This window comes from Chaetura pelagica, unplaced genomic scaffold (assembly GCF_000747805.2).
Source record: "Chaetura pelagica isolate M959 unplaced genomic scaffold, ChaPel_1.0 scaffold70, whole genome shotgun sequence".
Classification (NCBI taxonomy): domain Eukaryota; kingdom Metazoa; phylum Chordata; class Aves; order Apodiformes; family Apodidae; genus Chaetura; species Chaetura pelagica.
In genome coordinates, this window is record NW_009952265.1 from 3,749,968 (window position 1) to 3,773,743 (window position 23,776).

The window sequence follows — 23,776 nt, forward strand, 5'->3', positions numbered from 1 at the left end:
AAAGAGAGGCAGCAGAAGAGAAACAACTGTATTTTCTGAGATTATTTTGAATGTAGTACAAAGAATGTGGTGATATTAATTGCAAGTCTAGAAAAAAAAACGCAAGTGTTTTTCCACTAAAAGCAGTACTAAGCACCTTCTACATCTGCATTTTCCTTCCTTTGCAAAATTAGAAAAACAGGTAAAAGCCGCTCTGTGAAACAAATAAAAACAACCAAAAAAACCAGACCTCCATGGTATTGTTCAGAAGCTGTCATCTTGATTTGTATCTAGCTAAAAAAAACCAACACAAGCAAAGCAGGAGGCTTAAGCACTTTCATTTCCAGTTTTCTTCTCACAGGATCTTGACATGTGATATCCTCCTAGCACTGAAGTCTGACCAGTCTTACAGAATCACAGCTGTTAGCTCCTCTCTCACTCCCTTTTATAGGCTGTGTGCAGCCCTGCCACATACATTTTCAATGGAGTCAATATACAAAGTTCCAATAAATTTAGTTGAATAAAATTCAAACTTTATCTGTGTTAGGTGTTTCATTTGACATTGTGGTGCATTGTTCCTTTCACTGCTTAACATCATCCATGGTGCATCCTCTGCTATGGATAACTGATCTTATAAAAAGCAAACCTCATCTATCTGGTGCTGAAAACTTTTGTCAACTAGAAATATATTTGCATAATGACTCCATGTTTTGAGAACACTAATAGCATTTAGGGTTTGCTTTGCACACTAATTCATATTTGAATTTTGGGTTTTGAAACTTATCAAATCACAAGACCTCCAAATCATACCTATTTGCAGAAAACACAAACCTTGCTGAAGATAAACCAAATTTATTTTCTCAATCCAAACAAAAAAGTCCAATTATATCTGGTCTGATTTTGCTAATTTAAATAATTATTTCCCCTATATCATGTAACAGATTTAGTTGACAAAAATATTTTAAAGAGAGAGTAACACTATAAATCAAGATTCTAAACCACAAGAACTGAGAGGTAAAAAACTATTCTGAAAGTATATACTGATAGTCCTTTCTCAACATCTGAAAAAAGTTGGAAAAACACAGCTTTAAAAAAGAGACAGAAAAAGAGGGATAAAAGAGAATGACAGAAAAACAGGTGATTATCACATGAATACTGTTTGGTTAGATTTCTGAACAAGAAAGAATAATTTTATAATAGCATCAAAATTTGCAGCTTACTAGACAGTTTCCTGAAAATCTAATAATACCTGATAACAAGTGCCAAGCTCTTTTCCATTGGCTGTGAATGACAACATTCCAGTAGCCAGGTCAACAAAGCATCCAATTTCTAAATCAACGTTACTGCGACCTGATCTCTGGGAACTGGCAATTACATCTCCTCCCCAAACCATATAGCAATTGCTCCGCTTCACACTGAAAGAACAAGAGCAAATACAACAAATCATAGGGTACACTGAACTTGACCAAGTATACAGCAAATATTTACTTTTTGGTAGACTAAAAGTTAGAGATCCTCAACTGTGCTTGTGATGTTATTAGCTGTTTTCACATTAACAACCCCCTCTTTTTTTAAATAGTGTAAGCATTGTGGGTAAGGGATCAGACTAAATGCACATTTATTTTTTTCTTTCTTTATAAATATAAAACAGTTCTACATATTTCTGTGTGCTCATGTAACAAATAACAGGTTCATCCACAGTGACCAAATATCATTAGAAAAAATATGACAAAACTATCTTTCATACAGAATGTTTATGATGAATACACTCACTTTAAGAAATTTATGTAAAATACACTAATATAGAAATGAACACAGAACACTTCCACTCCATAATAAATTTTGTTATTAAGTTAATATTTAAAATACCAAGCTTGGGGATAATTGATTGTTGAACACCACTATGAGAATAAAGTGATAGACAAATCCATACCTTTCATGAACCCTGCCTCTCTCATCACCTAAAGTAACAGTCACTGTACAATTTTTATTTAGGTCAAAATCCTCACTGTAAAAATGATAGTCTGGTGTTACCCAGCCAACCCAGACAGAAGATGGGTCTTGGCCAGCAAATATCCGTAGTGAATAAAAATACTGAAAAGAAGAAAAGAACATATTAGTAATAGAAATCTAAATTAATATTCAAGTAATAATTTCAAACACCTCTCACTTAACAGACTTTAATACCAAAAATTATCTAAGTAATATAAAATGCTCATATATTTTAAAAAACAAACAAACAAACAAAAAACCAAAAACAGACTAGTGGTTTAAGATAACGAGGACGTAACTATTTATACAGACATATGTGATAGCAAATGATTAAAAGGTTTCTTTTAACAGATCCGTTTCTAATGAGCATGCTACCACAACTAAATCTACTACAAAAGGTAAGAACTAAGCATCTCAACATCTTTACTTACTGTAGTAGAAGCAGCAATTTCTTGGCTGTGCTTTCTAAAAATAAAGGAACAGAATTAAAAGAAAAGAAAAAAATGTGAGCAAATTAAGTTAGCAAAGACCTCACAGGATACAAATATAGACTGAAAATAATTAATGGCAGGTAAGGCAGGAGGAAAGGTGGGGGTCATACAGATTTACAACAATTAACTAAAGATGAAGGCAATGCTGGAAGGTGCTGAACTCAGTAGAATCTGGTATCTGAAAATCTTCTCACTATCTTTTTTGCTTTGCATGGATTAGTCATTTTTCCAGTGACAAGAAGCTATTGAACAATCATGTAGATGAGCATCAATCCAGTGGGCAAAAGACTTGAAGCTGATTTTCCAGCCTGCCTGAAGAGCTTTGCAAATCCAAATAATTTTGGAAAGATGGTAGCTGCTTAGCTATGTATAATTATATGCATTGCTTGTGATGCATCTCTTCAGAAATATTTCTCTTGTATCCTGATTCAACAATCAGCAGCAAAGTTGTGTTATAAATTTATTAAAATCTTCAAGAACAAAAAATCTCAGTAATATGCATCCTACATTCACATGTGCTTAGTTCAAAAACATGTATGAAATCTTGAGTATATAGTAACAGAACACACTATATTTGTATTGAGAACATGAAATAAGATAACTGAAACCAAGCCTAACCGTCTTTGGAAAACATCAGATGAGGCATTTTCCACACCCATGCTGAAGTTGAATGATGAGTGGAACTCAATGGGCATACTCAGACGACAATATATCATGTCTGAATTGCTGTTCTGTGTGCCAAATGTTTTGTGAGTAACTTTTAACCGAGGTGGATTGTCAATGGTTCCATCAATTCTCCATATCTAAAAATAATAGAAATAATATAAAAATAATTATATTACAAGTAAAATGCTGAAAAAATCTTTCATTAATCAACTAGAGGATAAGATAACAAAAAAGTCAACTTAAATTTCTGAAAATGAACTAATTTCGTAACTATTCAACTTTCTTCTCTGCCAGGAAATCTAGCCTGAAGGGCAAGGGATACAACAGATGCAGTGTAACCTGGTTACAGTCAATATTTTCAAGTTGTTTCATACAGCATTTATGCTGTGTACTTGTGTGCACAAATCATTGAAAAGTTGCTTCACAAGACTCAGTAGTTTTTTACCACAATAAGAAATATAAATTACAATTCTTCTGATGATCATCATGAAGTCTGAGTCTGTTATTATTTTTGTGCTGAAAATCTTTTGTTTGTAAACTCAGTGTTAGGAACATATCCAAAACTTTTAAAGACAGGAATGCAGCTGAAATGACCCCAATAAACTTTAAAAAATGCTCAAATAATTTAGCTGGATTTCAGTATAGCGAATTTTGCTTAAAAATGGAAAGTTCAAAGACAAGTAATAGAGAATAATTGACTTAACACTTAAATTAGAGTAAATAACTTAGTGATTATAGTAAAAAAACTCAGCGACACCACAGGTACATTTAAAATGTCCCTCAGGTTAGTAAAGTGAATTAGAGCAGTCTGTGTTTAGCTCATGCTTCCATTACCTTGTGTGATGCTGAATTCAGCTGAACAAGTTTTAGATATTTAAGAAAATCTTAGAGAAGGTTTAAAAAAAATGAAAGTGCCTGCATGAACATAAAAAATGGTTCTAAGAAATCACAAGTGACACTTTTCAAGTATCTAATGACAACAACATGAATTAGTAAGATATAATAGAACTGACAGGTAATACATATGAATATTAATACTACCATAAATGAAGTTGGAGATAGATAAGATCATCTGGAATTATCTAAGAATTACTAATAGATTTATCTGACAAACTATCTGATGATAGTAAGTATTAGTAAGGGTTTAATGTCTCAGTTTGCTAAACTAACAGTTGATAAATAGGTGTCTCCCTAACATGTAATGTTACCTCAATGTGAGGATGATTTTTTGGCACATTGACAAATGTTGGTAAGCGTTTACTAAACCACATAGCAACATCTCGGTTCATGTTGACAGCAAAAGGTTCAAAACCTTCCTGAAGTCCACACATTGTGTAATACTTGAATGTACTGGCGTCCATTCCAAGGTTCATACGACCAATCTGAGATAGACCCAGTGAACAAATTGGAACAAAACCTAAGAAAACAATAACAAAAAAAACCCCAATAGTAATTGATTTGGAGAACACAAACATTCTAGTTTGGATTCATCTGATGGACATTATACACTTTATCCCACTTATTTAAACATTAAACCAATTAAAAAATTGTTACTAGTAAGGAGTAGTAGATTTGTGTAACAAAAAACTGTCAAGAGTTAGTTCTGTAGACAATCAAATTTGAAAAACTAAGATTTGGTCAAGTCAGTCATTAATTTATTAGAAAAATCTGTTGCCTTCATTTTTAGACTAATAACATGACTTCATACTATGTAGTTGGACACCAGAAGACAACCTTGGCAATATCAATCATAGAATCATAGAATTCAAGGTTGGAAGTGACATCAAGGATCATCTGGTCCTACCTTTTTACTACTACAATTATTAACAAATCTTAAGTATGCTTTCTGAGGGCAGTGAAGTTTCAAAAGACCCAAGATGAGTATCTCAGTAAACCTGTTTAAAATCTGCTTTGTCATCAGTAGCTATGAATTTGTTGCCAACCTTCATCCCTCCATCATTCATGATGGTCAAAGACAAACTTCTTAAATGCTGGCATTTCTTATTGCTGAACATTGTTTTGGTCTCCATACACCTGTATCCACCAGTGGATGAAAGACTGTTGAATTATTTTTCCATCTCTCAAGAAACAGACCTTGGAATAAAATACCGGGAAAAGCCAACAGTTCAACCTCTAAAGGAGAAAATTTCTCTCCTACACTTCAACTTTAAGCCTTCAGAAAAGCTCTGTTAAGTCAGGCCCTCATTCCCTACCTTTAGAAAAACTATCAGTGGTCAGACCAAAGAGGGACAGTAAGCAATTGCAATGTCTTCAGGCAAATGTTAATGAGCATTTAGCTATTACTGGTTGGGGTGGTAAGCTTCCAAAGAATATGTCAACTAAAATATAAAACAAAACTAAGGAAAAAAAAAACAACTAATAATAAATCAATCTGTGCTTATAAAAGCTGCTAAAATAAATCCTTATGAAGTGAATGTGAAGCACAGTCTGAAGGGTCACATCAGTGAAATACAATTTCTCAGCTCACTAAGCCAATATCACAGACTAATTTTTCTCGGTTTTGTTTTGCTTTGTCTTCCATAACCATGTAACTATAGAAAGAAAATTACCAGTTTCTATTCCAAAGTCAGCAAATGCAAGCTCTGAACCTTTACTGGTTATAAGCAACTCTCCATTCAGAGTAAAGATAATTGATTTGTCATCCAAGTTTATCATACAACCGACCACATCTCCTGGTTGCCAACTTCGTCCAAAGAATCCACTGCCTTGATGCCAACGCTGGCCCTAAACAAACAAAAAAACAGGTGAATTATTCATGGCTTTCATGTAATTTATTATCATCTCAATTATGTCACAGAGAAACTAAGGCATCTTAACTTCTGTAATATGCAAACAGTAATTTAGAACCTAGATGATTACCACAGATGACTGGATTCCACTTCTCACATGCATTATCATTATCATCCTTCCCTTCCTTTGGACATCAAGTTTGGGAAGAGAATGTGCAGAAAGCAGAGAGTACAGAAAAGTGAAAACAGAACTGTGGTTCTCTGTTTCAGTCATTGAAGAAACTTTGTTTCATTTTTTTATTAAGAAAAAAAAAGGGGGGAAGCAAATGTTGTAATTTTTTTTTATGTTTACAACAGACTTCTTTACTCAGCCGTGCATAGCCTAGAAAGATAGATATAAATGAACACGACTTTGTTAGCAGAATTTCAGTGACCAGAACTGGAATGCAGATACTATCTATCATGATAAACACAACTCAGAGATATCTTTGTATGAATCAAAAATATACCAGTAGTTGATATGGAGTATACAGAGGAAACCCACACTGTAGTTGTTCGCCTAGCCTGTTCATAGGTTGAAAAAGACAAAGATATACTGACTTTGCTTCCTTCAAATACAAATGCTTGGTCATCAGATCCCAACTCTATGTCAGGTCGACAGCCTGGCCTGGCCCAGCCAACACGCATATCTCCACCTGTCACGGCTTCAAATTCAAAGTACCACTTTCCAGACTTCACTGCATAAGACTGCTCTGCTCTGAAAAAGCGTATCTTGTCAATACTGACTTTCTCTACTGTTTGGTCAGCTGTGAAAATAAACAGACAAAAAAATCAACACCTTTTATAATTAGATGAAACTATAAATGTAACTGTTTAGCATTTAATCTGTTCCTGGTGTTTTATCTCTGAAAACAGCCATTACCTGCCATTGCACGTTTAAGAAACTTAATAGAAAATGTTTTAAAAAGTGGAACACTAATCAGTATACAGATTATACAGTTACCACATTCTAATTCTATTCAGGATGAGTGATTCTCTGCTATTTAGAATCAGAATATTTCTAATTTTCACTCAGTGCAGAGCCCTAAACAAAAAACTGACTAGAAGAAGCCTCAGAACTTTAAGATTAATACATGCAATACAATCCAAGGCAATGCAGTACTACAATATGGCAAAATATCTTCACACACAAGTCAAGACATTTAGAACATTTTAAAAACTTACCAAGTAAGTTTTGGATTGGTTTAGATTTTTATCAAAAAATTACAGTGCTATAGCGAAAATATACAGAAAAACTTCTAATCAAATTTCTGCTCCTGATTTTGACTAAAAAATACTGAACTTGGTACACAACTTAGACTACTTCTTAAGAACTGAGTTTGACCTGAAGTAGTCAAACCTACTCTGCATACCATTTAGCAAAAATATTTTAAAATAATCTCCTACTATTTTCTTTCTTTTATTATTTTATTAATTTCAAATGAATACTGGTTTGTCCACTCACACTCTATTTTTCTTCCAATCTAAAAAACCACACAGAAGCTAGAATTTTCATACCATTAACTACAATAATGTATATATTTAAGTAATATATAAGTAATTTGCAAAGTATATTTGTACTGTTCATTAAAGTTCACTGCAAAAATACATTACTATAAATTAATATGCTTTCCCTGTCTGTTTCAGTGGTTTATGTTTTCTTCTCAGCATTAAGGGGAAAAAAGCCATGATTCTTACTGAAAGTACATACCTATCTCTTGGTCGGGTGGCTCAATACTATAACCATAGCCTGCAAATGTTCTAACAGCTTCACGAAGGCTATCTCTGTTTGATTTTTTAGTACGTTCATCTAGTAATGCATATGGCACTAACCGAGGATTACGTTTATTCTTAAGATCCTGAAAGGGTTATAAAACAAACAAACAAAATCAACAAGAAACTATGCTTAAACATCACAAAGATTTTATATAATGATACAGAATGTAACCTGAAAGAATGTTAAGATTACAGGAGAGAAACAATACTGATGAACTACAGTTCTATGAATGCAAGTTCAATTGTTAGTAATATTCAAAACCTAAAGAGAAGGATGAAAGAGAAGGATGGAGCTATGCAGGTCTGACAATCTACTCAGACTTATATGTGTAAGGTTTCTTTTTCTGCTCTCCACCCTCTCTAACTTTTCCAGACAGTACACAATGTTGAGTATTTATCCTCATATTTAACACTCCCAATTGATGTTCTAGAAAATAAAATCTCACATTCTTTACTTATTCCAAATGCATCTAAATAAGTCCCTACCTGCTGAATGCCATAGGTCCATCCTTGCTTTATTCTGTCTTTTGCCCAGACATTATGTGCATTTTCTGCTAGTTTGTCAACTAGAAATTCTTGAGAAGGCACCAATTTCACTTCAGAAAGGTCAAGAGGGGCAGGTTTATATCCATTTGACATCATATAACTACAAGTAGACAAAGGAAAACAAAGACTCAAGACACTCCATTGACTGTATTTAAAGTTTCTACATGATGTTCACAAGACAGCATTCACCTTTTTTTTTTTTCTCTTTTCAATCCTCTACTACCCCACTTCTTTGCAAAAATCCTGCATTGCATTTGGTCATTGACTAGGATATAACTTTTATTCTAGCAAAAAGTCTCCATTTCCACATACCTAAGATTGATTTGTTCTGTTATTGAAGACAGCAGTACCAAAACAGTATTGTGATAGACTGCCTACAGTACGTACCTTGGGAAGGCTTATTTTTTCCTTTTTTAAATTAATGCTATCAATGGGAAAAAGATTACCATCTCCCCTATCGTATTTGCTGCTCTCTTTAAAACCCTAACTTTGTTTCTCATGGATAAAGCTGTTTCAGTAAAAAGATATCTTGAGGGTTGATGAACTTATGTGAAATGACAAGTATCTGAATCACTGTTTCTGTCTTCAAGTTTTGCTGCAGGATGAGGCTTTAATGTGTCTCAGGAGGACTTCTCCTGGGCAGCTAGTGACAGGGCGAGAAGGCATGGCCTGAAGCTGTGCCAGGGGAGATTTAAGTTGGATATTAGGAAGCACTTTCTCACAGAGGGGGTGATCAGACATTGAAATGGACTGCCCAGGGAAAAAAGAGTCACCATCCCTGGAGGTATTTAAGGAAAGAATGGATGTGGCACTTAATGCCATAGTCTAGCAGTGGTGTTAGGTCATAGGTTGCACTTGATCATCTCAGAGGTCTTTTCCAGCTTCAATAATTCAGCGATTCTGTGACTACAGAATCCCCACAGAAAAGGCTAAAGTATAGATGTAAGCCTTGACTAATCTTTTCTACTTTGGAGGCGATTGTTACTGATGGCTTAAAGATATCTAAATACAAAGATCATTCAACTATTATAGCTCTGACTGCCATAGTTTATCTACCAAATAAAAATTAAAACAAAAACCCAATTGTGTGTTATGGAATAATATACATGTAGGCACTTCCTACAAATGTGCAACATTATAAGGATAGTAATTTTCAATTTTTTTTCTCTACTTTAATTTTTTTCTCTACTTTAAGGGAAAACCAAGCACTAATCATGCCTCTGGAAATGTGCATATGTTGAAGAAATCTTTTCTTGGAGGGGACAAAAAGAGATGTACGAATTGAAACAGGAGTTAAGGGAAAATGGTATACCCTCTTTCAAATAGATCAATTTAGCATCATATATGTATACTGTTCTTTGTTATGTGATAGAAATGCACTGAAATGTTGCTTTTAACTTGGGAGTATCTATTCTGAGATCATGTGACACAGATAGAATTGCATATGGTATAAGTATGTGACTTTTAGGGTCTCTGCAAATCACTCCACAGCGTTAGGTATAGCAGCAGTATTCACAGTCAATCAACAGTCAAGGTAAAGGACCAGCCATGTGCTCTGTAAGTCCATATTAGCTATATACTTTTTTTTCTTTTAATTACCTTACAATATTTTTATTAATACCCTGTAGTTACAAATAATATATAAAAAATATATAATAGTTATCACAAGGTACATACTTTTTAGGAAGTTTGACTTTTTTAAGATCTTCCTCAGCTGCTGGATGAGCATGAACAATGTGACAACCAAGGGCCAAAAGGGTTCTGCCAACAAAAAAAAATGGCAGTAGTGAAACACAAGATTATAGCACTGATCCATCTTATAAATTTGTTTTGGTTTTAATATAAATACGCAAAACTACGGATCTTTAAAAACCAGTGAAGTAATAAAAAATAATGAAATTTAAAAACCAAAATATTTTAAACTTCTTAAATAAATAAAGAAATAAAGCCTTAAAAGTCAAAAAGGTATAAAACTGTGTTTTGAAATCTTTGCTTTATTAAAACCAGCTTGGTGTTGTTTTTTATTTTGTATCTCTGCAAACACCGGATTTTCTAAATGTGTTCCTGGAACTTCCAGCAAAGTTAGTAGAACATACTTGAATGAGATATTATAACATTTTTATATCTTACACGAATGCTTGAACAAAAATTATAAACATAAACTTCATTTTCTTTTAAATTTCAAGCTCACTTGAGGGTTTCAGTTGACATTTGTAGATTATAATTCTTCTCTGTCTCAGGCAATTTTGAGAACTCCACTAGACAAGGATGATGCCTTTTATTATCATCCCGTATCTGTAACAAAGCAACAAAAAAGAGTACTTTTCCTGATACCAAATTCAAGCCAGAATCAGAGTTAAAGAATCAGTTCAGTTTTTTTTTAAATAATGAATACATTTTAAACAATACAATTTAGCTTTGCTCAATGATTATATGAATGAACTTTTCCATTATTCATTTAGAATGCACACCATAAGCAGTCCTCCACACCCAACAAAATCAGAAAAAACACAGCTATATGTTCTGCATAAATGCATGAAACACAAGAAAGCAAGCCTGTAAATTTAATGAATATTTCTGATGAATACCTAAGCAATGTGTGCTTAACAAAGCACAATATGGTCTATTGTACCCATTCAGATTAAAAAAGCTCAAAGAAGCATTTGGCAATGTTTTCCAAATTTTATTGGAATAAGAAAGCAGAACATTCTGAAATTGGCATGTCTTTGAATACTTTTCTGACTCTTAATTAAACAGGCTCTTTCAGTCAATGCCAAGTGCTTCTATCTTGATGACAACTAAGAGTCATGACATTTCTCATATAAAAACATTTTTCAGTTGCCAAAGCTCAGAAATATTAAAAGGTTAGTAAACTCAGAACTTCAAAAGCAATCACATTTTAGCAGATAGTATGGCAGAGTTACTGGGGTGCAGGGGAGGGGGGGAGGGGGGGGAAGGTAAATCAAGTTCATAATTAAAAACAGAAGAGAAGGAAAAAGATTCTTTTGAGGTAAGATACAGTTGCGATGGGCACATGGAGGACTGCCTTTGTATATCTGAATTTGAAAAGAAACAATATAAAACAATCTAAATTCAAGGCATTTGCTCTCTCTCCCAGTGACACCTCCCCAGCCAAGAAGGGCAATCAGGAAGAGAAGAGAAGCTCCATGAGCTGAAGTATAAATTAATTTAATGAAGTAACACAACTAAAATATACAAGCTTATCCTCAGCCTAGTCCTCAGGAGTAGCAGAGGTAACAACAGGCCAATAGGGAGAAGTCCCAAGAAACATTAACCACCACTAAGTACTCCATTCAACTTTCAAGTCCAGGTTTTCTGCTGGGTGACTTAACCTAGTATACATAACTGTACTCAGACATCATTCAATACATACCTTGCCATATGTCCATCCCAGTTCTATTTTATTCATTCCCCATAGTTCATGGATATTTTCAGCTAGTTTGTCCCTGATCTTTTCAAGATGAAAAGGAAGAGAAACCTAAGAAAAGACCATAGTAATTTCACAAATAAGAAAATATTCCAATTACCACACCTCATAGTTGCAAGATCATCTAGTTCAGTGAAATACATCACAAGACACAAATTATTAATTGCTACAAAAGGGGGCAATATAGCTTAGTTTTTTGTATTGTTAATTTAAATTTTATTAAGACATATTTTACAATCCCATTATTGCATTCGTAACATACCTGACTGGTGTCTATCGGACAAGGGATAAAGGAAGCCTGGGAGAGGAATTGTGTTGTACCCAACAAATCCCTCACTCCATCAGTGTCTCTTTTATATTCTTTCACTGGTTCCAGTTTCATCTTCTCTTTTGGGAGCAATGCTTCGTAACAGGGAGCATAACCAGTAGGAGGCAGAAATTTAAACTCTCCGTGACGCCCACCCAATAAGAAACGGACTCTGTACAATTTTAAATGAAGAAATTATACAATTGATTAGTCTTGAATGTAAACATTTATTTGGATAGCATTTACAAAATTGCAGGTGTATTTCATGTTTTGAAAAAACACCAGAGTTTTACCAAGCATTCAGAGCAGATAATACAATTAACACCATCACCTACCCACTATTTTTTTTAAGATTTGTTTTGGCCAAAGCAAACCTAATTATTCAATGCAGTATATAAAAATATATATATTTTTTTTTTTTTTAATAAGGTTATTTACTTAAAATCAAATGATTGTAAATTGTGAAATTTTAAATGCATTTAAAGGAATTTGAAACACAAACCTAATTTAAATAGGACAGTTACTCTAAATAATCCCATAGGAACTATTTATATACCACTTAAATTTGCAAAGACACTTCTCAGTCCACTTATGGAGACAGATGGCACGTGGGAAAAAAAGAACAACCCACAAAAAGAATAATACATAAATTAAGCAAACAAAAATAGGCTAAATACTACAACTGAAAATGAGTTTCAGAAGGGTAACTAAACCCCTGAAATCTCCTGTTTCTCCTAAGATGTGTATTTGTCACATAAATTTAACAGTATACCAGGAAAAACAGGAAAGACTAAAACTATCCAACTTAGAATCATAGAATGTTGTGGGCTGGAAAGGACCTTAAAGATCATCTATTTCCAACTCTCCTGCCATGGGCAGGAACACCTCCTACTAGGTCAGGTTGCTCAGAGCCTGATCTAACCTGCCCTTGACCACTTCCAGGTAGGGGGCATTCACAATGTTCCTTGGCAGCCCGTTCCTGTGTCTCACCACCTTCACACTAAAGAATTTCTTCCTAATGTCTAACCTAAAACTCCCCTCCTCCAGTTTTAATCCCTTAGTCCTTGTTCTCTTGCTACAAGCCCTTGTGAAAAGTCCCTCCCCGGCTTTCCTGTAGGCCTCCTTCAAACACTGGAAGGCCAAATCATATGGCCATCACACCAAACTTCATACTTTGTTCCTCATATTGGCAAACTCTAGCAGTGAACAGCTACATAAAATAAAAACTTTTGTTGTTATGGGGTGATCACAAGAAGCCTGTACCACTTTTTACTTATTCTTCTAGAAGTAACAGAACTACCAGATCAACATATTTCATTGTCAGTATAGACAATAATAAGAAAGGAAGAGAAAAATCAAGACATCCAAGTTTTCTTAAACAGGATATACATAAGCACAAGTCACAAATATCTGAAGTAGTTCAATGTCCAAAAGAAATATATTGCTATTAATTAATTCTATTAAGCTTAACATTTCTAATTTCATTTTAAAAATACATTTCTTAAAATATTTTAATGATTCCAAGGCAGCTAAATATAGAGATTACAACTTTGAGCTTAGACCTTACTTTATGGCAGTTATTTACTTAAAATCAAATGATTGTAAATTGTGAAATTTTAAATGCATTTAAAGGAATTTGAAACACAAACCTAATTTAAATAGGACAGTTACTCTAAATAATCCCATAGGAACTATTTATATACCACTTAAATTTGCAAAGACACTTCTCAGTCCACTTATGGAGACAGATGGCACGTGGGAAAAAAAGAACAACCCACAAAAAGAATAATACATAAATTAAGCAAACAAAAATAGGCTAAATACTACAACTGAAAATGAGTTTCAGAAGGGTAACTAAACCCCTGAAATCTCCTGTTTCTCCTAAGATGTGTATTTGTCACATAAATTTAACAGTATACCAGGAAAAACAGGAAAGACTAAAACTATCCAACTTAGAATCATAGAATGTTGTGGGCTGGAAAGGACCTTAAAGATCATCTATTTCCAACTCTCCTGCCATGGGCAGGAACACCTCCTACTAGGTCAGGTTGCTCAGAGCCTGATCTAACCTGCCCTTGACCACTTCCAGGTAGGGGGCATTCACAATGTTCCTTGGCAGCCCGTTCCTGTGTCTCACCACCTTCACACTAAAGAATTTCTTCCTAATGTCTAACCTAAAACTCCCCTCCTCCAGTTTTAATCCCTTAGTCCTTGTTCTCTTGCTACAAGCCCTTGTGAAAAGTCCCTCCCCGGCTTTCCTGTAGGCCTCCTTCAAACACTGGAAGGCCAAATCATATGGCCATCACACCAAACTTCATACTTTGTTCCTCATATTGGCAAACTCTAGCAGTGAACAGCTACATAAAATAAAAACTTTTGTTGTTATGGGGTGATCACAAGAAGCCTGTACCACTTTTTACTTATTCTTCTAGAAGTAACAGAACTACCAGATCAACATATTTCATTGTCAGTATAGACAATAATAAGAAAGGAAGAGAAAAATCAAGACATCCAAGTTTTCTTAAACAGGATATACATAAGCACAAGTCACAAATATCTGAAGTAGTTCAATGTCCAAAAGAAATATATTGCTATTAATTAATTCTATTAAGCTTAACATTTCTAATTTCATTTTAAAAATACATTTCTTAAAATATTTTAATGATTCCAAGGCAGCTAAATATAGAGATTACAACTTTGAGCTTAGACCTTACTTTATGGCAAATTGACACACAGATCAAAATATTCTAAAAATAAAAAGGAGATTAAATTTATTCTAAGGCTGAGAAGTCTAACTACCTACATAGACAAAAATCACAGAACGGATCAAAATTTTAAAACTTCTGATGCAATTCTTCCCTTGCTGATCACACCCCACTAAATAGTTCCCTGCTTCCTGCCAAATTTGTCAATTTCTCTGAGTTGTAGCAGATTATTCATTCTCACCTGACCTTTATGATGCTCTTACATGTTCAGAGGCCTGTGTTCTCCCTATTGTTCACTGCAGTATCTAAACCTCCACACAGGCTACATTCACCTAATGCTGCACACCCTCATTAAAAAACCTGAACACTCCATGAAGCTGTGACTTTTTGTCTCATTTTAAAATAAATGTTCTGATCTTTTGATTTACAAAAATTTGTTTTAATTTTTTCTGACCTTAACCTTAAAAAAAAACTCTCCTGCAAATAAAATATAAAGCAATATAACTGGTCCCCACTATACAAAAAAGACACAGACAGGCTGGAGGGAGTCCAGAGAAGGGGCACAAGGATGATCAAAATATTGGGAAGCCTGCCATATGAGGAAAGGCTGAAAGAACTGGGTTTGTTCAGCCTGGACAAAAGAAAGTTTAGGAAACACCATATTGTTGTGTTCCAGTACCTAAAGGGTGGCTAGCAAGAAGAGGGAGATTCCCTTTTTACAAGGATTCACATGGAAAATACAAGATGTAATGGGTACAAGTTACTCCTGAGGAGATCCTGATTGGACACCCGAAGAAAACTCTCTGAGAAGAGGCAGACATTGGAATAATCTCCAAAGGGAGTGGTGGATTTCCTGACACTGGTCCCTTTTAAGACTCGGCTTGACATGGTGTTGAGCCATCTCATCTAAACCATGTTCCTACTTGGAAAGGTTGTACCAGATGATCCTTGAGGTCCTTTCCAACCTGGCATTCTATGATTCTATGACTTTTCATGTCAACACATCCAGAACCCCGACTTCCCTAAGAACATGTTGGATGGATCATCTAAAGTTAACGTCATATTTAATTTATCTACCTATGCATTTAATGAGAGGTTACATAATTCTGAATAGAAGTAAAGAGAAACAGAAGAAAATTAATTCTCAATCCAGAGTTGCTGGTTTAATTCTGTTGATTATTTGACTGGCCATGTTGCAATACTACAAGCAGAGCTCATAGCACCATTGGTAGAAAGAGGAAAAATGGGTAGATAGGGAGAAAAGGCATAAGGAAAAGTATAAGAGACAGTGTGAGCAAGCAAGTTTTAGAGAGGAAAAACTGATGACCCAGATTCAGAAACAGACAAAACCCAGCAAAGCAACAGCAGAAATAATAACATGAAAGTTTGTGCTCAGTGCAGAACACTCCTTCACTCATGAACTCAGGACGCCCATGTAAAAACTTTTCTCTGACATTAACGGATACAGAAGATGGCATATAACCTTCTACTGCCATCAGCTACTACTAACTACAAAGGAAAACGCTCTTTCAGAAGCACAAACTACACCAAACAAGAACGAAGAAAAATCATTACACCAATTTAGGCAGTTTTCTTACAGAAAAAAAGTAATATTTTCAGAAGTTCCTGTATTAGTGTAGCTGCAGTAGCGTCACTCCCAGAGAATAAATGGAAAATATTTATTAACCCTTTCCCAGGCCTCCTTTGCTGTTTGGCCTCTTTTATTATTCTCACCTGTAAGGCTCTCTTACGCATGCGATGCTCAAAGTATTTATGTACTCATCACAGAAAGAAAAGCCCACAGAGAACTAGTTATCTGATTTACTCCATTCAGAGAAACAAAGATTTCTTCCTTCTTAATTGCTAAACATACAAACCATTTCTAACCTGAGCTTTCTTTTTCACATGAAAGCCATGTGCTGTCTATTCTGGCCACACAGAACTTTCATTTCTCAAAAATTAACACATGCAAGAGAAACTCTCCTTTGTATCTCTTACCATGCTCCTGATTATTTCTTCTAAATTTGGCATCTTCTGGCAGCTATTGACATCTAGACTGTTAGCATTTTTTCATAGTGAGAAATATTTACAACTTTTCCATGTTTTATGTGGAAATAATTCTCATCCTACAAAAGACTGAAGAACCTAACCTTTCTTTCTGAAGAATTCTTCCTAACATCTGACATTTAATCTTTTACTGACAGGCAACAATTTTAGGATGACATAAAAATAACTAAGAAGAATTAATAATTACAACAATTTTTTTTTAGATTTTTTTTTAAAATGTTTTAAGATGAACTGAACCATAATTCGTCATGTTATAACGAGTGTGCAAGAACTAATTTTTTGCTGTTGTGTTTGCTTTGTAATGTTAACACAAATATTTTGGCCACTTAAGTGGGCTGACATTCACAAAACATTTTCTGAATAAATTACAAGTAAAATAACAACAGAAACCTGAAAACAGTAAGTTCAAATCTTTGTGTTTTAGCTACAAAACAGGTAAGAAATGGGCAATAATAGTAACAAGATTACAAAATTGCTTCTCATCAGTTGTGTTTCCCACCATGATCATAGTATCAGTTTTGATGATGTTTTAGGTTTTTTTATTTCTTGCTGAGAAAACCAGTGAAAATTTTAGTTTGTGTGGAATGTCATGCTGTGTTTCTAATGTGCCTTTTTTTCACTGGTAATTGTAATGGGACATAATCAATTTCCCCTTGTTCACCCATAAAACAATAATTTTCAGACACTATAACTTGGTCAAACTGCAAACAGGCTCACATTTCACCCTTGAAGGAAATTACTAATAAGCAAATACTTTCTCGCCTTTGCCCTTGCTGCAGGTTGGGCAGAATCAAGTCAACAAAATAGAACCAATCACATGCACATTTGGTTCATATTTTGTCTGACAAGTCAGCAAAGAAAACAAATTAAAAGCTAAAATTAAGTTGTACTTACTTTACACCTGCTGATAGGCTTACAACAGGGAAGAAAAATCCTTCTGTACTGAAATTCTCGAACATTCCTTGTACAGGCTGTCCATTAATGCGGAATGAAATGCTGGGTACACCTAAGTCCAAGCAGCAACTAACAACATCATCAGATGCTAACAAATGCTGATTGATGGATGCTACAGCTCTGGGTACTCGACCTAAGATAAAAATATTCAATAATCAGAAGCTTTCAGCAGACTTTCATAGGTTTAACAGTTACATTATTTCCTCAAAATCACCATCAAGTTTTTCATTCATAGTCACGAAGACATGGTCTTGCTTTTATGTATTTTGTGAACGGTTCTGCTTTTAGAGACAGACAGTGAGTCAACATTCACTAAATTGCTATGTGGCAGGAAAGTGCATAAACTGAACAAATCACTTGAGACCTCTGACCCTGTTTGCAAGACAGAACACGCTCAGCTGAAATTACACAAGTTCATACCGCAACCTGTTGCACGAGTACTGAGAAACAGTAAATTATTTTCCCTTTAAAAAACTCTATGTTTATATATCATTTTTTTTCTTTATTCTTTATGAATATTCAGTAATGAAACACTGGAACAGGTTGCCCAGAGAAGCTGTGGCTGTCCCTCCCTGGAAGTGTTCAAGGCCAAGTTGGCTTTAAGTAACCTGGTCTACTGGGAGGTGTTGGGAGGTTGGAACAAGATGATCTTTAAGCTCTCTTCCAACTCAAACCATTTTGTGATTCTACTGGAGCTCTGATTATGATCAATATCCAGGTTTACAGTATCAAGAGACAGAATAGTATACTGAGTTATCAAAAATAGATGAAGAATTTAATGGCCCAGGTTTTCTTTATCAAGTACAGCCATACACTAGACAGAGGGAGCTTTATTTTTCCTACCTGGGAAGATGAAACCTTACACCTGTGCACAGGACTCACCAATTACAATAAGAATTAAATAGAAGAAATATATCTGAAGGAAACTAACTATACACATTTACAGGTAACTGCAGTTTTTCAGCTGCACTTGCAGATCTGTCTGTAGTTTTAGCCTAAAATTATCTTTGCAGAATTCCTTTCAAAATAATTTACTTGAAAACGTTGTAGTTTAACTGTAAAACAAGTCTAGTAAAGAAGATAGCCACTATTTGAAATGATTGTGTTTAGAACTTCTTAAGAACAAGTCAAGTCAACTGCTCAGGACAGTTTGAGAAGTCTGAATTTTCCATTACTGAAGGATATAAGATGTAAGAGACTTTTCAGCACTGTATTTATGAAGTTCAATAGTGTTTAATTTTGTATTAAGGATTTGTTCAGCCATTTCTAATACAGTATATTACAGATGTCTCTCAGCATACTTCTAAAAATCATTATTTCTATAATTTTAGAATTGTCCAGTAGTGCTTAAAAAAAATTTTAAAATGACATGTGTGTGCATACACACACAGAGATACTTTGTATACAAAATCCTATGATAGAACAATGTTAATATAATTGAAAAGACAAACACGCTCAAATTAGAAAATGTTAGAATTAAGGCCATAAAATAAAATTCAGCATATTTATCTATGCTGTATTTACAATACACCATTTAATTGCATAGCCTTACAGTATTCTGAGCAATTAAAGAGTACTTAACTGTATATAGCATTTCACGACACTACAATATGTGGAAATTAATAATTTTGCCTACATGCCTTGAATAGTTAGTGTACAATAAATAAAGCACAATCCACAAATTAAGCAAGCTAAAATATAACTATAATTTACTGTATGCAAGCAAGATCTGGAAAGAAAAATAACATACTGCTTCATAATTAAAGACTGTACACACAAGGACTGACACAATGTCTATTTTTTTTCCCCAAACTTCTGAAAGGTTATGGATGGCTACACACTTGAGAAACAGAATCATTAAATAAAGACAGATCTATAGAGTGTGCTGATACTGAAGCTCTTTCTAAGTCTTTTGAACAAACTTAAAAGACTTTTACAACAAACATAGAGAGACAAATTCCTGATGAAACAAATTATAACAAAATGTCCTTTACCAAAAAAATCTGGAATTTACATCTCAATGTTTGAACATTTCAGAGAAAAAGTGGCCAGAATTGTCTAACTGGAAAAAAGATTCACATCTCACTCTGGAAAATGAACTCAGTTTTCAACTTACTTCTATGTAGACACAATAACATTTTCCCTGAAACTATTCAACAAAGGTATAAGCCAGATAAAAAAAAAATTTAGACCATATTAATACAATGTTAAGAAAATGTGATTCTCCAGTTTCATCTATAACCTTAATAAACTCTTCTATATGAAAATATAGAATGTAAGTAGAATACATATGTAAAATCTACTACCATTTTTCTTTCTCTTTTAATTACTTATTGACAGTTTGATTAAGAATGATGTTACACAGATAGCAGACAATATAATTTAGGGTATATGACTAATTACCTAAATATTTTCTTGTTTTATAGTCTTGCACATTACTTCTTCTCTGAAATACTCCTTATTTAGTGATTATTTAGGGACTTTAAGAAAGCAAAACCATCAGCATTTCCTCTGTTGCCATTTGATTTTTACAGTTAACCAATAGAAACTTAGTGATTGTTTCTTATATAAACATAAATCAACATGGTCAAAAAGTATTCTACTGTGACAAATGTATCTCTTGTAGAATATACAAAAAGTATATTCTAGTCCTTTTTTCCTGGATGTAGCATAGGAGGAGAGATAATGTGGTGGTGCAGATCTCCACGCTCACCAAGCCATATTAGGCAACATTGTTCTTGTTTTAGTTACAAGTCAATCATCTTGTGATGTAAGAAGTCCTGAAATGAGGCACTTCAGAGCTCTCCAGGTTCACAGCAACCTCATGTCTCATGAAGGAGGTTGGTCTGATGGGGAAGTGTAAGTAACACAATACTTCTCATATACACAGGGAACATGATACTGATTTATTACCACTTGATCCCATCTATGACTCTGCAGTATATTTCATTGTCTTTTTGTGCAGTTCCACAAATATCAGGTAACAAAATTCAACATCTTAACATAAGTTAAATTCTGTACCTGTGTCTATATGCACGCAATTTATAAACTTTCCTAAATCTTTAACTGAACCTCTGTATTTGAGTATGAAAAAGTGTTGATTCTTGAGTATTGCTAGAAAATCATATAATCTAATTTTGTGTTTAATTATGCTAATGTCAATCAACATCTATTTGCTGCTATTCCAAGTCACACCAGACCAATAATTACATCTTAAAGCACTACACTGAAATCCTTGCACCTAAACCTTTTCATCATAAACTGTTGACCAATTCTGGGACCAGGAGTGGATTCAGCTGCACCCAGACCTCTCTCTGAAAAGGAGTTTAGAAAGCAAGGAGGGTCCATTCTGAACCTTGTGACTCATTCTTTCCTCTGATCCCCATGTGAATCACCCCAACTCAATCCTGACCCATCTCACCTGTTCCTGTAAAAATAATTTCCTTCAATCACCATGTAAATCATTCCAAAGCCAATTCCAACCCTTACATATCCCTTCACATAGTAAATAATAGTATGAACCTTGCCATCAAATTCTGTTAAATCACGATTTCATAAGCCTATATTAAAATCACCGTTTCCCCGTATCTTCAGTGATGATTTTTTCAGCAACCTTAAGACTTTACATTCCCATCTGTAACAGATAATAACACAAAAAACCAACATCCTTGCTCATAGCTCCAAAGCCACTTTCCAGCTAACTCTGTATCCTAGAGAACTCTCACTAATCCCTGTCCAAAGCATCCTAATCAGATTTGCTTCTTTTTTTCATGGTTATTCTTTATAACACACTCATTACTACAAAAATTATTTGAACTGCAACATTCCAAAGGAGTCCTCTTGCAAACTCCTTTTACTCCTCTACAGCTGATACTCAAATCTACCTGACTGCATGAGTGGTGACTTCCACATTTGCATAAACTCAACTCACTAACACTTTCAGTTTGCTTGAACAAAGAATGGTTAATAAGATGACAAGTTTAGTGTCAGTGAGCACAAAATATGCATATGCTGGCATTCATTAACTCTCTTCTTTATAAATTGCAAGTGTTACCACCACTGCAGTACTAGTTAAGAATCTCCTAGATAATTACACATATAAAGAATCATTCTTAGAAAACCTCTTTTTTTTCTGCTAGTCCTATTTTAGATAATAATATTTTTTAAAAAATTATTTCAACCATATCAACTACAGGTCTTCAGTTTGATATTACACCATAGAAATCCGTGTTCTGAAAATAACCAAAGTTGGTAGTAGTGTACTAATTCTTATTTCTAATTGTCAAAATTATCTTCTATGAAATTATTTATTAAAACTGAAATTCAATGTATTAAATCTATTAATATATGTAAGGTTATTGAAGTAATTTTACTTCAACTGTAGATGCAAAGTAAAAGAATACTGCAAAGATCCATATACAATTAATTTGTTTAGAATCAATTAATCTACTGATTTTGAATAGATAGACTTCAGTTAGTATTGATCTAAATGTGGAAAATACTTTTTTTCTTGATCAAAATCATTACAATAGAAACTATCTGGTAAAAGCCCTAATTGGTGTAATTCAATTGTCAATTGACAGTTTAGTCAATAACAGACTAAAATTGCACACAACAAATCTGATCAGAAATTCTACATAACATCATGGTTTCCTGGAGTTCTGAATGCAGCTCACTATAAAATAGCGTGTTACAAAGACATGGGTACTGAAGGTAAAGGTAGGTAACTCCTAAACAAAAAAAGTGGAAATGAACAAAGCACTTACCAGACCACAGATGAAGCCCATCAAAACCATAAGAGTACAGGTCATCACCAACACCATTGCCTCCCCATCCTTCTCCACCTCCTGGGTAAGGGGCATAACCTGAAGTAGAAGCCCATCCAACTCGTAAATGGGTAGGTTCTGCCGTCAAGAATGGATCAACTTGATCAATTATCAATTCAAAGTACCATTTCTTGTATTGTGCAGAGCCCTCAGCAACACCCAAAAATATGTTTGGCCTTATGCTAAGAAAGAAAACGTAAGCCAGTTAGTGTATAACATAAAATATGCCATACAAATTCTATTGTTGTATAACAGTAAAATTCACTTAGATGTCCTCATTTTGCTTATAATATATAAAATAGTGACCCATTTTTTGACTTTATAAAGCTTCTGTAGAGTCACTTTCTAAGATATAGGCTCTTTGCTTTGAAAAACTATTTGAGCACAGTTTTCATTACAATTGTTGTATTTCTGTAATTTTTATTTTTATTTTTATTTCAGAAGTTAATACAAACACTTCCTAAAGTGGGTGTCTCAGTATTGAAAGCTGTATTAACATTTCCTAGGTTACAGTATTTTCTTCAATTATTGAGGACAGGTAAGTTCTACTTCTACTAATATAGCAATAAAACATGTCACTATACCTTGTCACATCATTAATCAAACGTGTTTGCAAGAGTAAGTCTCTTCTAGGCAGTAGATTGTCAGAGATCAAATTCTGATTGGCACGAACTGCAACTCCATTACAGACACAGAGAGAACAAAGCACATCAAGAACCTAAAAAAAAATAATAAAAAAAAATAAAAAATCAGAAGAAATCTGGGTATTAGGACTGGTGCTGTTTGACATGTTTGTTGGTGACATGGACAATGGGATTGAGTGCAACTTCAGCAAGTTTGCTGATGACACCAAGCTGCGTGGTGCAGTTGACACACCTGAAAGAAGGGAGGCCATCCAGAAGGACAGCCTTGCAGGATTTAGTTCTGCTTTCTGCAGATATGATGGTAGTTCATTGCTTCTGCAGACCATTCCATCACAAAGCAAGCTTACAGCCACCAGAGTGCTTCATTCACTCAGTAAATCCAAAGTCCTGACCAGTTATCAATATTTCTTAACTATTCTCTTGTCACACATATTTGCTGCATTTGAAACCAAAAAACAATTATATACTACACATTTTTAATCTCAACAAAGCAATTTTGCAGAAATACTTCAACATTATTTTATCCCTTTAAAGGTGCTAGAATGAAGTATTTCGATGTAGACATTTCTCTGGGTTTTTTTTCAAC

General features: G+C 34.2%; 1 protein-coding gene across 1 annotated transcript in view; it reads right to left on the minus strand.

The window, feature by feature from the left end:
* RYR3 (ryanodine receptor 3) overlaps positions 1 to 23,776 on the minus strand; it is a 191,404-nt gene that overhangs the window by 105,917 nt on the left and 61,711 nt on the right. The window contains exons 17-32 of the mRNA XM_010007742.1: positions 23,131 to 23,264; positions 22,487 to 22,728; positions 17,661 to 17,853; positions 11,950 to 12,166; positions 11,634 to 11,738; positions 10,431 to 10,534; positions 9,917 to 10,000; positions 8,180 to 8,339; positions 7,629 to 7,776; positions 6,479 to 6,684; positions 5,699 to 5,873; positions 4,337 to 4,545; positions 3,081 to 3,265; positions 2,403 to 2,436; positions 1,913 to 2,073; positions 1,229 to 1,394 (exon numbers count right to left, since the gene is read on the minus strand). Of these exons, the coding sequence (XP_010006044.1) occupies positions 1,229 to 1,394; positions 1,913 to 2,073; positions 2,403 to 2,436; positions 3,081 to 3,265; positions 4,337 to 4,545; positions 5,699 to 5,873; positions 6,479 to 6,684; positions 7,629 to 7,776; positions 8,180 to 8,339; positions 9,917 to 10,000; positions 10,431 to 10,534; positions 11,634 to 11,738; positions 11,950 to 12,166; positions 17,661 to 17,853; positions 22,487 to 22,728; positions 23,131 to 23,264 (2,523 nt within the window). The remainder of the gene's footprint in view (positions 1 to 1,228; positions 1,395 to 1,912; positions 2,074 to 2,402; positions 2,437 to 3,080; positions 3,266 to 4,336; positions 4,546 to 5,698; positions 5,874 to 6,478; positions 6,685 to 7,628; positions 7,777 to 8,179; positions 8,340 to 9,916; positions 10,001 to 10,430; positions 10,535 to 11,633; positions 11,739 to 11,949; positions 12,167 to 17,660; positions 17,854 to 22,486; positions 22,729 to 23,130; positions 23,265 to 23,776) is intronic.